Raw genomic sequence first — 13,836 nt, 5'->3', positions numbered from 1 at the left:
TGGATGGTTTTCCTGTCTCACGTCACTCTCCTCTCCTCTGGGGTCAGGTACTGGGCTGCTCTGTGCCGTGACAGTGAGTGTCCTGCTGACTCCAGCCCTCCGCCCCCCTGCTGAGGCCCAGGCCTGGTTGGTTAAACTAGACGATTGAGCAGTAGGAAGCACCAGTCACCTTCGGTCCTGCGCAGACTGAGCGGCCGTCTCAGGTCGCACAGAGAGCGTGGGGTTCTGGCACATCTCGGAGTAGCTTCTGCCCTCTGCAGGAGCATAGCGTTCCTAGACTGAGGGAGCGTCGTGGTCGTGTGGCCACTGACGTCAGGGCGATTGTAAACGCGCTGCCGCTGGCCGCCAGTCTCAGAGATCATGGGTTCATCGCATTTCTACTCCCTTTGGCTGTCGTTCACTGTTTGATTTTATCTGACTCTCATTCCCATACAGGAAGACTTTCTAAAGTCAGCATAAAAAGCCGACTGTAAGAAACAGCTGTGGATATTAAATAGTGGGGCTGTAATCATAAAATTCATGGGATAGTAGTTATGAAAAAGATAGTTACTAAATAAGTTTTGTTTATTTGGGACTATTTTGTATTCCCGATTTATTTCTATTAGAAGGCAACATTTTAAAAATAAAACTACTTTTTTATAAAAATAGTATCTGTTATTTCAATAAGAAACTAATTTTTAACAATTCTTTTCCACAATCTTTCTATAATAAAATTTCATTCAAAACAAAAACTAGACCATCTTACCCCACAGAATCAAAAGTAAAAACAAAACAAGACCCAGATTCCTGGTGCTGTCCAGTAGTTTTCTTGTGAAGGTAAAGCTGATCATTGATGTGTTTCTTACTGACATGAAGCACATCTGGCTAGACATGATTGAAATGTAGTGTGTTTCAGGTTTTCAGTCTCAGGGCTTTGTGCATGTGTTCATGTCTGACCTCTAGGTGGCGACCACGCCCAGCCTTGTGACGAGCAGCCCCGCAACCACTCTCACTGTCAACCCGGTCCTCCCACTCACCAGTGCCGCGGTGACAAGCCTCTCCGTGACAGGTGAGTCCTGGCCAGGCCTGGGGCTATTCAGCACACCAGAGCCCCTGGGACATCTCTGAGAATCTGCCACTGAGCCATGAATTCAGGCTGGCTGTCTCAGTGTACACCTAATGATCTGAGTACTTGGGAGGCTGAGACAGCAGGGTCACAGGTTCAAAAAGAAGGAATTAAGGCTCTAATTAAAAATCTATTTTGCTTTTTAAAACACTTTATATATGGCCACGTGTGGTGTTACTCCTGTAATCCAAGAAACTCAGGAGGCTGAGGCAGGAAGACCCCAGGTTCCAGGTCAGTCTTAGCAACTTAGCAAAATCTGGTCTCAAAATAAAATATAATTTAAAAGGGCTATAGATGTAGCTCTTTGATAGAGTGCTTACCTAGCATGTTTGAGGCCCTGAATTCAGTCTCCACCCCCCATTCCACCCCCAAGTTATATTTTAAGCCTGAACTTCAAAAAAGATCAAGCATAATTAACTTTGTCAGAGAAAATATACTTTGACCCTAGAATTATTATTATTATTTACCTCTTTTGTTCTTTCCCAGGCTAGCCCATCTCATACATTATTCCCAGAGGTATCTTTTTTTTTATTGGTACTGGGGGTGGAACCGAGAAGCTTTCTACCTCCGGGCTATTCTCCCAGCCCTATTTTATATTTTATTTGGAAACAAGATCTCACTAAGTTGCTGAGAGCATCACTTAAGTAGCTGAGACTGGCTTTGAACCTGCGCGATTCTCCTGTCTCAGCCTCCCAAGCTCGGGGATTACAAGCGTGTGCCACCACGCCTGGCTCCCAGAAGTATCTTTGATATTTATTTATTTATTTATTTATTTATTTATTTATTTATTTATTTATTTTGCGGGTCTGCAGATGAAACCCAGGGGCACTTGACCTCCAAGCTACACCCCCTGCCCTATTTTTTATTCTTTATTTTGAAACGGGGTCTCACTGTGTTGCAAGGGGCCTCACTAAGTAGCTGAGGCTATCTGTGAACTGCGATCCTCCGGTCTCGGCCTCCCAAATGCTGGGATTACAAGCATGCGCCACCACACCTGGCTCCCAGAGGTATCTTTTAAAAATACAATTTTTTCAAGTAACTACTTTCTTTATACACCTTCAACAGCATAGCTTTGCGCCTTTAGGAAAACATTCAAACTCATTAATTCATAGGCTATATCCTATCTCGACCTCTGCCCACCCACGTTAGTCCTAAAGATAGCTATTTTTGTAGGGAAAATCCTAATAGTTCAAACATCAAAACAAGTGGCTAGAGCTACTTGGTGGCAGCACACACCTGTCTCCCCACAGCTCGGGAAAGTACAGCAGGATGGCTGGAGCTGGGAGCTGGAGTCTAGCCTTCTTTAGACCCTAGCTAGAGAAGAAAAGCAAGTACTTTGCACATTTCCCAGAACTTGGAAAAAAATACAAAAAGATGATGTTAAGAAGGTCAGCATACTTAAAACTAAGTAAAAAATTGAAGTTGGGCATGATGGCACATACTTGTAATCTCAGTACTTGAGAGGCTGAAACAGAAGGATCACAGGTTCAAAGCCAGCCTCAGCAACTTAGGGAGGCTCTCAGCAACCCAGTGAGAGACTTTTCAAATAAGAAATCTAATCATGCTGGGGGTGTAGCTTGGAAGTTGAATGCCTCTGGGTTCAATCCCTTCTACCAAAAAAAATTTTTTTTAATTGTCTTAGTTTTTGAAGGTTTTGACTGACAGTTAAGCACATTTTCTTGAACCCAGTGACTCAGCCCATTTATATGGATTCAATTATGATTGTTCTCTGGGAATGAAATTTTTTCTATAATTACTAAGAAATTTAATATAGAAGATTCAAACAGGAAAAAAATCAGGACAGATACTATTTTTTCTGTAAGTTCTCTTATATGTATAGTATACATTGTCAGTATTGTATAGACAGTGTGATATTTGGTGGAAATTGGCAGTGGAAAACTCTTTTTTTTCAGAGTTCTATTATTGTTCTCGTCTCAAAATAAGGTTTATAGCTACAGTTCTAAAATTTTGTTTTAGTTTTTAATTTCTGTAAAAACTCTCAACTAGGTTAATAAAAAAGGACAAATTAAGGATGACTGGGTGGAGGGCACAGCTGAGTAAAGCCACCATTCTTCCAGAACCTTCCTAGAAGGTCGTGTCCTCCCTCCGCTCTCTCTGCAGGCACTACCGATGCCACCTCCAACAACACGGCGACCGTCATCTCCACAGCACCTCCTGCCTCCTCGGCCGTCGCGTCCCCCGCGCTGAGCCCCTCGCCTTCCGCTTCGGCCTCCGCCTCCGCCTCGGAGGCCTCGAGTACCAGTGAGACCAGCACAACACAGACCACCTCCGCCCCCCTGCCCTCGCCCCTGGGGACCAGCCAGGTGATGGTGACGGCCTCGGGCTTGCAGACAGCAGCGGCCGCGGCACTCCAAGGAGCCACGCAGCTGCCCGCCAACGCCAGCCTCGCCGCCATGGCCGCCGCTGCAGGACTCAGCCCCGGCCTCATGGCGCCCTCACAGTTCGCGGCTGGGTAAGCAGCTTCCCCTTTCCTTCATGTCCTGGAGGCAGCCAGGAAAATAGTTCCTGGTGCAGACTTCTTACCACTATCTTACATGGGGGAAAAAGCCCTCTTTAAGACAGCCTGCTCGTAGGTCACACAAGGGTGGGGCGATAGGGCTGAGCCCAAGCTCCTCAGCACGCTGGGAAGGCAGCAGTGACGCTTCACTTTCCACGAAGACACGACAAGAAAGCCAGGATTCCTAACTCGCCTCACACTCTCCTGCTTTCTATTCTCAGACATGGCTAAGAGGCATAGTAAGGAGACTCCTGCTTCCATGTGTTATTGTCGAAACATCTTAGGAGAATTATTTTTTCCTCTGGAGTGTTTTGTTTTAGGGAAACAAAAGAAGTCATTGAAAGACATCACTGTGGCTGTGACGCACTGACTGTGTGCAGGCCTTAGCCTTGTCTGTGCTTGTAACATCAGGGAGGCCATAACTCCAGCACGAGCCAAATCAAGCAGCAGCAAGGGGCCAGCGGGCCCATAGACTTCTCTAGCAGGACTCTGCTTCTCCTCATCCTCTGGGCGTGTGTCTGCGTGGTAATAAGTGACCCTCTTTTGGATTTGCAGAGGTGCCTTACTCAGTCTCAACCCAGGGACCCTAGGCGGCGCGCTCAGCCCCGCTCTGATGAGCAACAGTACACTGGCAACTATCCAAGGTCAGTCGGATCCCCTCCCTCGCTCGGCTCTCAGGTGCACATGCGTGTCTGCCTGTGTGTGTTAAGGAATGATGCCTGCTTTGCTAGAGGCAGAGGTGACAGGGAGAGAGTTGCACGCTGACCAACTCTTCGTGAGGATCAAGAAAATGTCCTTGTGAAGAATCTTTATAAAAGAATAGTGTAAGTGTAGTTTGTAAAGACAAGAAATAGCACATAGTTTACATATTCCAAGAAACCAGGACTTCTGTGCTGTTCATCTTCCTAGGTCAGTAGACTTGGAGGCAGACCTCTCACTGCTGATAAGTTAATCCAAGCCTTCATCTAAAGCCTTTCTTTCACAAGGCAAATTAGCCCGCCCACCTAAGAGGGCCACGGGCAGTCCCATAGCACGGTCAGCAGAGCGCACCAGCAGTCTCCAGAGAACCTCTGCTCTTGACAGGCTCAGCCCTGGATAACGTCCTCGGTGTAAAGGTGTGTGCCTCCCTCAGGGTGCAGTCCCTCCAAGGCACACGGCCACCTGCCTCTGAGCATGCTTGTGGCTCAGGACTGCTCATCCAGAGTGAAGGGTTTGCCTTGTTTACATCGAAGCTTTGTGTCTGAAGAGACTTGCTATTATGGGATGCAGGGAAGCCGTTATTCAGCACTCTACTAATCAGAATGTTTTAATCTTAAAATACTGAGAGTTCTTGGGGTCAAACATCCGATAAGATGAGTGTGTTGTGGATGGGTCTCCAGCAGTGTGACAGAGAGAGTGTTAGAGGAGAGCCAGGCCAGGCATGGCTGGCTTGCGTACATCTTACTGGCTTTCTCATTGTTTCTCCTATCTGAATTGATAGCTACATCTGTAAAGCTTTTGCTCTGTAGGATTTTGTTTTGGAATGAGATTTGAGAAGTCACTTTTCCTCCTGCACTAGGAAGTTGGGGCCGTAGAGTAGCACAGAGGCAGAACACCTCCCCACAGCATGGTTGACAGTAGAACACTCTCTGGGGAGGCGGGAGCCAGTCTGTGGCCCTGAGCCCAGAGTCTCAGAAAACCAAGCTGAACTAAGCCTCACTGTGGTGTGTTTCTATGCTCAAGTGCATTTCCTCAACTGTGTAGCGTGTAAGAAACAGTCGCACTCTGGGCACCATTAGAAAACTCCCGTCTGCATGAGGAGCGAGGCTACCCAAGTGGGAGGTAGGAGTATTGCAAATCACAGGGTGAGCTGTTACAGCAAAGTCCTCTAATCATTCAGATTTATTCATTAACTCACGTATTTGTTGGTACTAGGGATTGAGCCTAGGGGCATAATCTTCCTCTGAGCTACACTGTTGGCCTTTTCTTTTTATTTTGAAACAGGGCCTTACTAAATTGCTGAGGGGCTTGCTAAATTGCTTGAGGCTGGCCTTGAACCTATGATCCTCTTGCCTTAGCCTCCCACATGCTAGGAATACAAGCATGTGCCACGGCACCTGGGCTAATTATTTTAAGTAGGATGTGGATGACACCTTCTGCGAGGAAGCAGCAGCAGCATAAAACCTCCTCCTGCTCGTCCAGGCCCTGGCCTTGGTCTCCACCTGGACCACCTCTCTCACCACGCCTTAGCCCCATCACACCGTTAACTCGTCCTTCTTTGCATGAGGCGTAGGAGTCAGATATTTTACCTCAAGAAGGGAAAAATTATTCATAACTTTTATTTTATTTGGTGAGAAATAATTTATTTTATAACTAAAGTCTTTGTCAAGATGTTTTTCATCTTACATAGTTTTTAAACCTTAACCAGAGCTTTCATATGCTAGGCAAAGAGCTCTGCCCCTGAGTTATATCCCCAGCCCCCCAAAAATATATTTTAATTCTTTAATAGCTAGTTTATCTTTTGAACAGGGCAATTTTAAATCAGCATGTTAATTGAAAACAGAATCACTGGTCTAACAGATATTTCTAGGTAAATAGAAAAACACAGTTTAAAGATAGGCATATCTGATTTATTAGACAATTCTTACAACTCTGTTCTTTAATCTGACATGTTCACACTCCTTAAATTAGATTTTTTAGTTCTTTATGCCTTTCAAAATTATAAATAAACTTTAGTTGGTATCCACTGAGAAAAGCCGGTGAAGGGCTGCACTTTTTCCTCCTGGGTTGAAAGCGGCGGCGGCTGTGCTGTCTGGCTTGCTTGTGCAGGGTGGTGCTGACGTCCCTCCCTGCTGTGTCTCGGGTCTTTTCTGCAGCTCTAGCTTCCGGCGGCTCCCTTCCAATAACGTCGCTGGACGCACCTGGGAACCTGGTGTTCGCCAACGCAGGGGGAGCCCCCAACGTCGTGACTGCCCCCCTGTTCCTAAGCCCTCAGAGCCTCTCTCTGCTCACCAGCAACCCGGTCAGCTTGGTCTCCGCCGCCGCCTCCACGGGGAGCTCCGCGCCCGCCGCCAGCCTTCACGCCGCCTCCACCTCAACCGAGTCCATCCCGAACTCGCTCTTCACGGCGGCCTCTGCCAGCGGGGCCGCCTCCACCACCGCGGCCTCCAAGGCACAGTGAGCGGAGCCATTGGGCCTGACCCGCAGCGTGACCAGGCCCCCGCCCACCCGCCGCCTGGAATCGGCCGCCCCGCTGCTTCCCCCACCGGGAGGGCAGGACGGCCAAGCAGCAGAGAGCGCAGGCAGAAGGAATTGGAGACGACGACGGTCACCTCGTTTTGTAATAAACACTGTCTTTTCAGGATTGCTTCACGGATTGGAGACTTTCTAACCAAAAATTAAAAAAAAAAAAGCAGAAACAAAAAAAATCAAAAACTAAGTGAAAGGACTTCTCATTTCCAGCAGCCATGATGACAAGCTAAGGTGGGTTACCAGCTCCAACACAGGGAGGGATTTCTTGTTTGTCTAAATTTCTTTTTTTCTTAAAAAAATCATTTCATGGGTCTGTTGTACAGGCCATTAGGTCATAACCAGGTGTTTGTAACCGTATCAATGGTGTTGGGGTTCCTTTCAGAACTGGTACAGTTGGGCCGGCCTGTCTTACTGCATTCTGTTGTTGTCGTGGTTTTGTATATGTATATATGGTCTGGACATGTTTACCCCTTGCTCCTGGATCCTGTCTCAGTGAGCCCCACACCGTGGGGAGGAGGCTCGGGCGGGGAGGCGCTCTCAGCTGCGGAAACGTTCTTGCTGGCTTCCTTATCCTCGACGACTCTTACAGAGGTGCTACAAAATCATTTCTTTTGCCACTTATGCAAGAGGCGCGGGGCAGAGGCTGAAGGCGGTGTGCGCGCTCCGCGCCAAGCGCGCCGGCGTGCCTTCGGAGCACTGTAGGAAGGGGTCCCTGCTGAGCTGCGGCTCTTACCCCCCCGAACCAGGACGGCCCGAGGCCCGGGTCCTGGGTGCACCAGTGCTGCTTCCTGCCACTAGTGGGACAGCTGTACATGTTGCAGGGCAGGGTTTGGTTCCGAAGAGCAAAGACTACTGCAGACACCTGACTTGGTGGTTCTCCTCATCTCCTGTCTCCTGAAAATGCTCCTACTGTTGGTGTGTTTGTTTTTCCACTTTATGGGGTTTTTCGCTCGCACTTCTCGTGACTTACTTGGCAAAGGACAAATTGACTTATTGAATTGAGAAACTTTTCCCTTGTTTTCTAAAGGAATTCTACTAGACTATTTTTTGTCAATTTATAGACCCAAAAGCGGTCGACAAGAAGAGGCTAGGGGTGGCCCTTTTCCCTAGAGCCCTGCAACTTCCTATCCACCGGGTGACAGGAATGCTGACCCTGAGAGGTCCCTCGGATCTCTGACCAGAGGAGGCGCTTTGGCACCTCTGAGGGAGATTGAGGAAGAACGTGGCTCACCTGAACATGGCTTCTGCTGGATGAGTCTTAACAACCTTGCACGGCTCTGTTCACTGTAGAAAGTGAATCACGCCTATAGTGCTTTCAGGATGTTTACAGACCACAGCAATAAGCCCCCTGGGAAGGAAGAGCCTAAGAAAACAGGTGAAGAGGAATGAGGGCAGTGTAGATTCAATTCCCCCTTTTGCCAGCGTACTCCTATTACATTCTGTGTACCAAAACCTTCCCCAAAAGACTGGCTCACACGATGCAGCTCGGCTGCCCTTTCCTATTGGGAGTTGAGGTTCCCATTCGGGGTCTGTGGGCACTGGCTTAAGCCTCCGGTGGCCCCAAGACTGCACTTTGTCCCCCTTGGAGCTGGGGTTAAGAGAGCTGACAGGCTTTCCTCCTGGGCGCCCTGCTGAGTGAGCAGGGCGCTCAGAGCCCACGTGCTGCGCCTCTCCTCACACCACGGGGAGGCGGTGGTCCCGATGCAGGTGTGGACCTTCTTTTGTGATCAAGTGGGAGACAGTCATGTCCGTGTTAAAGGTCAGAAACATTTTAGTCCCCTTAAGGTTTTTCTGTAGTTCCTTTTGTCTTGTTTTATTTCACAAAGTATTTAATTACAACCCCTAAATGTCCTCTCCTTGCCCTTTACTTTCCCTAAAATCCCTTTAAAATCAGTGAACTGCAAGCAGGGAAACTAACAAGTGTCCATCCACCTATGTTGTGTGGTGTTTTTTTTTTTTGTTTTGTTTTGTTTTTTAAACTAAGCTTGAACCAAAGTCAATTTTAGCAAGCTGCTGTACTAACGGACTAGTTTATAATGTGCAGTTCAGACACAGTGAGGAGATAGATGCTACTGACAATTTCTTTTTCATTTGTCTTTATTAATTTTATATAAAAGTTGCTGCTTGTTTTTAATCTTTAATGTTGGTAATTGTAATACCTTCCGGGCAGACATGACCTTGATTTTCAACTAGTTTATTTAGTTTGGTGTGTAAATAGCATGGTGTGTCAGTTACTAATTTCTCTCCTCTCCATCAGCTTTCTCTGTTATAGCTAAGCTTCATCTTGTATCCTGACTCAACATCTCTGACTTGGGGCCATCGCTCATGCTGTAGGGCCCAGCTTGGAGAGCCCCTCCCGGGGGGGGGGGGTGAAGGGAGGATTCAGGGAGGGAAGTGCGGATACCCTCCAGACTAGATTCGAGGGCATAACACTCGCTTCCCAGAATTGCTACCAAAGGACGGTTGAGCCCAGGGCACTCCAGCCCAGCGGGTTCAGAGGAAAGACAAGGAAAGGCTACTTGTGATTGCTTTCTATGTGGTTAAAAGACATGATCCCTTTCCCCAATAAAATTCGCCAGTAGACTTGAATACTAAAGAATATTCCAAGCTTTATATGTGAGCACAGTGAGCTTTTAGTGCTTACCCTGTCTGTGTTCTCTAGTCAGTCACTTTGGGATTAGGGGAGTCTGCCTTTTTTATGTGAGTCACTTGACGAGGGTAGACCCATAAACCAGCATAAAAAGTGGTGTTGAAAAGAAGAGATAAATCTGTAGACAAAGATAACTGTAAAATGTTCTCTTTTTTTTCACTTATTTAAAAATGAGTTGTGAAATGAAAGGTACTTTTATACGTGTACAGATGAAACACTAACATAGCTGTGTGGTGGTGGGCTGTGTCGAAGCGGCTCCGCCATCCCTAGTATTCTGCTAACCGCATGCTTCATGAACACCTTCGTCCTTTATAGATCATCATTTTTATCATCTCAAGAAGTGTTTTTCTAATTGAATGAGCTAAGGTACTCAGACTTACCTTGTAGTCACCTTCTATGGGGGAATCTGAAAACTAAAGGGGCCATTTGACAAGATTCCGCTCTTAGGAGAAGAAAGGCCAGCAGGTCATAATTCATGGCATCGCTCTTCTTGTCCCCCAATGTTTAGTCAGGTTTTATTTCATCCCTGAGTTTGGTTAATACATACTAAGCCAAAGACTAACTTTAGACTGTTCGTAGTGATACTGTGTCTGCCCAGGGAGTGTGAATGTAATTGTTTAATCCTGCTTGTCATAAGCGATGCGGTTTGGTTGTGGACTTTCTTTATGCCATGTATTGATGTGAAGGACAGAGCAGAAAGGCCTGAGAAAGGGCTTCTCACAGGGACACTATTATATTGTTTTAAGAAATAAATTGAGTGGTGTATTAGTTTAAATATTTTGAAAGTTAGGCGCTGTTTTAGAATTAAGGAAGTTACTTACATCAGTTGACTGACACACACTCCCTTCTACTTGCTGTCAGAGAGGACAGGGCGCCCGTTGGCTCCGCTCCTTCCTCCAGGATGGAGCGGAGGAGCTCAGCTTTGGCTTGGTGCGCAGCTGTACCGGTGTAGACTTCATGGTGGCACTGTTAAAAAAGGGAAAACACCAGTTCAGAGACCTTTACATCATCTTGCCAATGTGTTCTACATCATTTATTTGTGGTTGGGGGAAAAGCACAATTATACCTCTTTTAATGTTATCCATTATCCTTCTTTTATTTGGAAAGATAGGGGAAATATTCTCTATTATCAGAAGCACAGATATTTGCTTGACATAATATTTAAATTCAGCCCAGTCTTGAACATTAAGTTTTATCTAACTTGCTGAGAAAATCAGATGTATTTGTAAATATAGATAATTGATGCCACTTACATCCTGATAGAAAATGTTGCAATTACGGTAAAGCCTGTGGCTTCCAGAAAACCTCTAGTTCATCATCTGTTGTCCCCAAGAGCGTCATCCTCACAAATCTTCCTGACAAAGAAACAGGTAAAATCACTGAGGGGAGACCAGGAGGAGCCTCTCTTTGGCTTCTCCCCAGCAGGAGGAGTGCTGCCCAGAGGGCGGGAGGTAGACCCTGCAGCGCAGCCCGCTTGCCCTGGCCTTGAGGAGCCCCCGAGGCCAGCTCCCTGCAACCAGGCAGCTGTATCAGAAGGGCCAGAGCAATCCACTAGGGAAGTATGGTCAGATGTCTTCTCACTAAGTCAGCGCCTAAACCTGATGAGTTCAAAGCTTATTCTTTAAACTCCAGAGCTGTGAACGTTAAAAGACTGCCAGTTCTAATGGGAGGAAGACTAGCTGCCTGAAATTTTAAATTATCCAAACAGACAGGAACTGATGGATTGATGCTCTTGACCATGAGTTACGTGTGTGTGGAGAGCAGTAGATGTCCCTCACTGCCCTGCGGTCATAGCCTGGCTGTTTAGACATCATTTTTATTGAAACATTTTGAGGGTAACACTTCATAAATTGGTGAATCTTTCTTAGTATTTATCTTCAGTTTTGAGAAAAAAGAAATCTTTTGCCATTCCCCTAAGATCTTACATTGGTGTGCACAGGTGGCACCCACAATATACAAACAGACTTAGATAGCAGTAGGGTACATAAATTGCTTTCATCATTGAAAGCTAATATGAAAAAGATTCTTCCCCATCTATTCCTTAATCCAAAGAAATTAAATGAAACATGCCTGAAATCTCCAGTAAGACTTGAAAGGAGTCTCCCTGGGGGCAGGAATACGTTTCTCAAGACTTGTCCAGTTTGCGTCCAGTTTTCTGTTTGTGAACCATAGTCGTCTTCTTACCCTCCGCACTCTGAAGGCGTTTCTTGCTTTGGTCTTCTGCCCTCGGCCTTTGCCAAGAGCGGTGCGCTTGGCGGCTCTCCTGCTGGCTCTGCGCACGGGCCCCCTCTCCTCTTTCTCTCCCTCCCTTCTCTGAGCGGCGGCACCTCAGTGTGAGGATGGTGCTCGTGGGGAGCAGCTGGCATCGGCACCTTCACAAAATACCTCAGCATAGCTTAGCATTGTTGTAGAACTGGTTAAAATGAAAACCAAATAAATGAAAGAAACTCTTTATAAATAGTGGAAATAATTCTAGCTGTAGTATCTAGTTGAACTAATGTTTATTATGATTGATAAACATGACTGATGCTGTATTTGGGATCCTGTTTATAGGTTACAATTTATAGGGTTAGGGAGGGTTGGGTGGGAGAAAAGGAGAGGTTGATTATGTTAGAAGGAAAATGTTGCGCGTGTGGTTTTGTTTTGTTTTGTTTTTCCTTTATATCCGTCTTGCCAAAGGAAGCTCGACACTCCGTCGTGGAGTTTGGGTTTGCAGGCTCCTGTGGTCTGATCTGCGGCACCATGTGTGGTAGCATACAAGTGGTATGTGGGTGTCCACATGGGCTCAGGGTCCCCAAGGGCACAACCACGGCCTTCCTGTGGCTGCCTGTGCCCTAGGCCTGCCAGCCTCTTCTAATCAGGCATTACCTCTGTATATAGCAGAAGCTAGCAACTGATGAATGTGCGAATCGGTGGGTGTGTGGATGAGAAGTGGACACACGAGCAGGCACATGCCGACTAGAGCGGAGCGGGGCGGGGCATGTGCTGCGTCTTACCTCGGGAAGACTCCTGGGGTGCGAGTCCTTTTGCTGCCCTCCTTCGCGTTACCGAAAGCTGTGCTAGTGGCCAACGTCTTAAACCCTTACTTCTTTTCTCATCCAAAGGCTAGTTAGTCTAGACTGGAAACCCAAACAGAAGAAAAACCAAGCCAGGAGGTTGAATAGTCTCGCCCACGCCTGTGATCGGACCGCCTTTTGGGTGCCGGTGGCTGCGAGGAGTGACGGCGGCTGGGGTGGTGAGCGCCCTGCACCTGCTCTCCTGGCTCCCAGCTCCAGAAGGGCTCTTGCTGAATAGGCCAGCCGTCACCCAGACCACAGGCGGGGTCTGGTCTGGACACCACGGACACTGCTGTGTCGCTGCTTGGCCTGTGTGTGCTTTCAGAACAGCCGAGGGCGTAGGAGCACAAAGCTCAAGTTTGGAAAGCTTTACCTCGTCTGCTCACCCTCCCTCCCTTCTACCCCACTCTCTGAAGGAAGTCTCGGTGGTTCTGGCTTTGGAAAAGAGAGGTATTTGGGCTCTCTGCTGGCTCCGTGAAGATGGTAGAGTGGTTCAACGCAGCAGCAGTGTTCTCGCAATTGCTGTGAAATCTGGGGGGGCAAAAGATGGGGGTAGATTCTTTACTTTCCCTTTAATACTTATAAATAGAATAGTGTAGCCTGTTGGAGTTCAGACAGTGTGTAGATGTGCTATCTCTGTTCTGTCTCTTAAGAAGCATTTTCAAGAGCAGGATTACATGAAAACCAAACGATCTTTCTGTATCCCCTGTGGAGCTGTTTGGTTCCCAGATACTTTTATAACGTGGGTTTGGGAGTTGAGTAGTTGGTGGTCTTGGTCTACTATGGATAGGACACACAACATAGAGAGAGGGAAAAGAAGTTTATCACTCTCTGAGTCGTGCGTCAAAATGATCAGGTTGCAGAAATCAAAAACGCTTTCCTAATGGTCTTATTGTTCTGACATCATGTAAAGGTAGTGTTAAGACTGTGTGACTTTCAAAGGATGACATAGGTTTGTGAGTAGGGAATAGGGTCATTGAAGACAAGAACACTTCAGCCAAAAGCATAGGGAAAGAAGGTGTGCGCATCGACCGCGCTGAGATGGGAGGTAGCTCCCCGGCCACGGAAAGATGTTTGTCGTTTTCTCTGTGTCCTGGGTCCGTCTGTCCACACATACAGGGCTCCACTCACCTGGTGCCACCTTCTGATTCAAACCCAGGACACTGTCAAAAAGTTAACCCCCCCAACTAATTTACTGTAAAAAAAAAAAATGTTGAGGTCTGCTGCAAAGTCTCCCTCGTTTCCTTTGTGTAATTGTTCGTCATTCTGTTTATTT

The 13,836-nt window shown here is 47.0% G+C and overlaps 1 protein-coding gene across 5 annotated transcripts in view; it reads left to right on the top strand.

The window, feature by feature from the left end:
- The window catches only part of POU2F1 (POU class 2 homeobox 1), a gene marked incomplete at both ends in the record, with an annotated part of 127,493 nt that extends 120,710 nt beyond the window's left edge, over window positions 1–6,783 (top strand). For 3 of the 5 annotated variants that reach the window (XM_080699018.1, XM_080699016.1, XM_080699015.1), the window contains 4 exons: window positions 943–1,048; window positions 3,227–3,578; window positions 4,179–4,267; window positions 6,479–6,783. In XM_080699018.1, coding sequence (XP_080555144.1) covers window positions 943–1,048; window positions 3,227–3,578; window positions 4,179–4,267; window positions 6,479–6,783 — 852 coding nt within the window. Of the gene's footprint in view, window positions 1–942; window positions 1,071–3,194; window positions 3,579–4,178; window positions 4,268–6,478 lie in introns of all 5 variants that reach the window. The other 2 variants (XM_080699017.1, XM_080699014.1) reach the window with 1 other exon arrangement.
- Window positions 6,784–13,836: the final 7,053 nt, after the last annotated feature.

Source organism: Muscardinus avellanarius, assembly GCF_963383645.1.
Source record: "Muscardinus avellanarius genome assembly, chromosome: 7".
NCBI lineage: Eukaryota > Metazoa > Chordata > Mammalia > Rodentia > Gliridae > Muscardinus > Muscardinus avellanarius.
The sequence above is the reverse complement of the archived record's forward strand: the minus strand, read 5'-3'. Positions and strand labels throughout refer to the sequence as shown.